The sequence below is a fragment of the Arachis ipaensis genome, chromosome B01 (genome assembly GCF_000816755.2).
Source record: "Arachis ipaensis cultivar K30076 chromosome B01, Araip1.1, whole genome shotgun sequence".
Lineage (NCBI taxonomy): Eukaryota > Viridiplantae > Streptophyta > Magnoliopsida > Fabales > Fabaceae > Arachis > Arachis ipaensis.
Genome location: NC_029785.2, coordinates 70572351 through 70575648, shown reverse-complemented (window position 1 = coordinate 70575648; position 3298 = coordinate 70572351). Strand labels below are relative to the sequence as shown.

The window sequence follows — 3298 nt, the reverse complement described above, 5'->3', positions numbered from 1 at the left end:
AGAGCTCCTCACCCCCAACAATGGAGTTTAGAGACTCATGCCGTCAAAGAGTACAAAATTTAGATCTAAAATGTCATGAGATACAAAATAAGTCTCTAAAAGTTGTTTAAATACTAAACTAGTAGCCTAGGTTTACAAAAAGTGAGTAGACTATGACAGATGGTGCAGAGATCCACTTCTGGGGCCCACTTGGTGTGTGCTGTGGCTGAGACTTAAACAATTCACGTGCATAAGACTGTTTTGGGCGTTCAACGCCAGGTTTGGATCCATTTCTGGTGTTGAACTCCAACTTTTAATCCTTTTCTGGCGCTGGACGCCAGAATTGGGCAGAGAACTGGCGTTAAACGCCAGTTTACGTCGTCTATCCTTGAGCAAAGTATGGACTATTATATATTGCTGGAAAGCCCTGGATGTCTACTTTCCAACGCAATTGGAAGCGCGCCATTTTGAGTTCTATAGCTCCAGAAAATCCACTTTGAGTGCAGGGAGGTCAGAATCCAACAGCATCAGCAGTCCTTTTTCAGCCTGAATCTGATTTTTGCTCAACTCCCTCAATTTCAGCCAGAAAAATACCTGAAATTACAGAAAAACACACAACTCATAGTAAAGTCCAGAAATATGAATTTTTCCTAAAAACTAATGGAAAAAAACTAAAAACTCACTAAAACATACTAAAAACTATATGAAATTAAACCCAAAAAGCGTATAAAATATCCGCTCATCACTTACACCACGAAGATTCTGATTAAGAGATCTAAGAGATACTCATTCAATCTAAGGTAGAACGGAAGTGGTTGTCAGGCACGCGTTCATAAGGAATGATGATGATTGTCACGTTCATCACCTTCAGGTTGAAGTGCGAATGAATATCTTAGAAGCGGAACAAGTTGAATTGAATAGAAAAATAGTAGTACTTTGCATTAATCTTTGAGGAACAGCAGAGCTCCACACCTTAATCTATGGAGTGTAGAAACTCTACCGTTGAAAATACATAAGTGAAGAAGGTCCAGGCATGGCCGACTGGCCAGCCCCCAAACGTGATCAATAGATCAAAAGATGTTCAAAGATTCCAAAGATGTCTAATACAATAGTAAAAAGTCCTATTTATAATAAACTAGCTACTAGGGTCTACAGAAGTAAGTAATTGATGCATAAATCCACTTCCGGGGCCCACTTGGTGTGTGCTTCGGCTGAGCTTGAATGTTACACGTGTAGAGGCTCTTTCTGGAGTTGAACGCCAGGTTGTAACGTATTTCTGGCGTTCAACTCTGGTTTGTGACTTGTTTCTGGCGTTTAACTCCAGACAGCAGCGTAGAACTGGTGTTCAACGCCCTTTTACGTCGTCTAAACTCGGCCAAAGTATGGATTATTATACATTGATGGAAAGCCCTGGATGTCTACTTTCCAACGCAATTGGAAGCGCGCCATTTTGAGTTCTGTAGCTCCAGAAATCCACTTTGAGTGCAGGGAGGTCAGAATCCAACAGCATCAGCAGTCCTTCTTCAACCTCTGAATCTGATTTTTGCTCAAGTCCCTCAATTTCAGCCAGAAAATACCTGAAATCACAGAAAAACACACAAACTCATAGTAAAGTCCAGAAATGTGAATTTAACATAAAAACTAATGAAAACATCCCTAAAAGTAACTAGATCCTACTAAAAACATACTAAAAACAATGCCAAAAAGCGTACAAATTATCCGCTCATCAGGGACTCCGTGAAGATTTGTTGAACTCAGTGGTTCCATTGGAAATACGGAATTTTGCGGAGTTGGTTAATAAGAGTCAGCTTGTAGAGGACTGTGCTAAGAAGATAGCTGCAGCTCGGATGAATTGCCCAGGATCTTCTTTTCAGAATTATAATCGGTATACAGCTCCTCAGGGAAGGAATTTTAAGCAGGGAGCAATGCCTTCACGAAGGTACAATCAGAATAGAAATGTTCATGCACGTCCTATAGGAGGAAATGGAGGAAGAATGAGACAGGATATGGGTAAGCGACCTCAGCAGGCGCAGATGCGACCAGTATGTAGGCAGTGCAGAAAGGAGCATGGAGGTAGACCTTGTCAGCTTACAAGTGTTATCTGTTTTTCTTGTGGTCAGCCTGGACATATGGCTAAGGACTGTCCGAAGAAGCCAGTACAAGGAATAGATAGGCCGCGACAGCAAGGACGTGTGTTTGCTATGACTGCTGATAACGCAATGAAATCAGACTCCCTAATTCAAGGTCAGTGTTATGTCAAATCTCGACTCTTAACTGTACTGTATGACTCTGGTGCATCACATTCATTTATTTCTGAGACTGTTGCGCATGAGTTGGGATTAGATTTCACCATGTTAGATTATAATCTAATTGTTCGTACACCCACATCTCAAAATGCCTTGACTAGTCAAGTATGTCAACAGGTGCCTTTTGTTATTGAGGCTAGGACTTTTATACATGACCTGGTTTGTTTGCCTTTGTGTGGTTTAGATATTATCTTAGGTCTAGATTGGTTGTCCAAGCATCATGTTTTCCTTGATTGTTTTAAACGAATTGCTACATTTCCATCATCAGAAATGCACACTGAACCAGTTGAGTCTTGTACTTTCTATTTGAATTCCCTAAGAGTTATTTCTAGTAATAGTGGGTTAGAGGGTTACGTTCTACTATCGGCTAGCTCAGAAACTAATGAACAAGACTTGGAGCAAATCCGAGTGGTGAAGGAGTTTCCTGATGTTTTTTCGGATGATATACCTGAGTTTCTACCTCAGAGAGAGATAGAGTTTAGTATTGATCTGGTTCCTGGAGCCGGACCAATTTCTATAGCACCGTATCGGATGTCACCGTTGGAACTAGCAGAGTTAAAGAAGCAGTTGAATGAATTGCTGGGGAAGAAGTTTATTCGTCCGAGTGTATCACCATGGGGAGCTCCAGTGTTACTAGTAAAGAAGAAGGATGGTGGAATGAGGTTATGTGTGGATTATCGGCAATTGAACAAGATCACAATTAAGAACAAGTATCCACTCCCAAGGATAGATGATCTGATGGACCAGCTGAGAGGTGCGACAGTATTCTCGAAGATTGATTTGCAGTCAAGTTACCATTAAATCCGGGTGAAGGAATCAGATATACCTAAGACTGCCTTTCGAATTAGGTACGGTCACTATGAGTATACGGTTATGTCCTTTGGACTGACTAATGCTCCTGCTGTATTCATGGATTATATGAATCGCATTTTTCGTCCGTATCTAGATCAGTTTGTGGTAGTCTTTATAGATGATATCCTCATCTATTCCAAGACAGAAGAAGAACATGGAGA

General features: G+C 40.9%; 1 protein-coding gene across 1 annotated transcript; it reads left to right on the top strand.

The window, feature by feature from the left end:
• LOC110266096 lies at window positions 1905–3086 on the top strand. Its single transcript, XM_021109980.1, has one exon. It carries the CDS (start codon window positions 1905–1907, stop codon window positions 3084–3086), a length of 1182 nt encoding a protein of 393 aa, XP_020965639.1.

Bases quoted from the DNA above. Each gene is read 5' to 3' on its own strand.
- LOC110266096 (XM_021109980.1), top strand. From the start codon at position 1,905: ATGCCTTCACGAAGGTACAATCAGAATAGAAATGTTCATGCACGTCCT.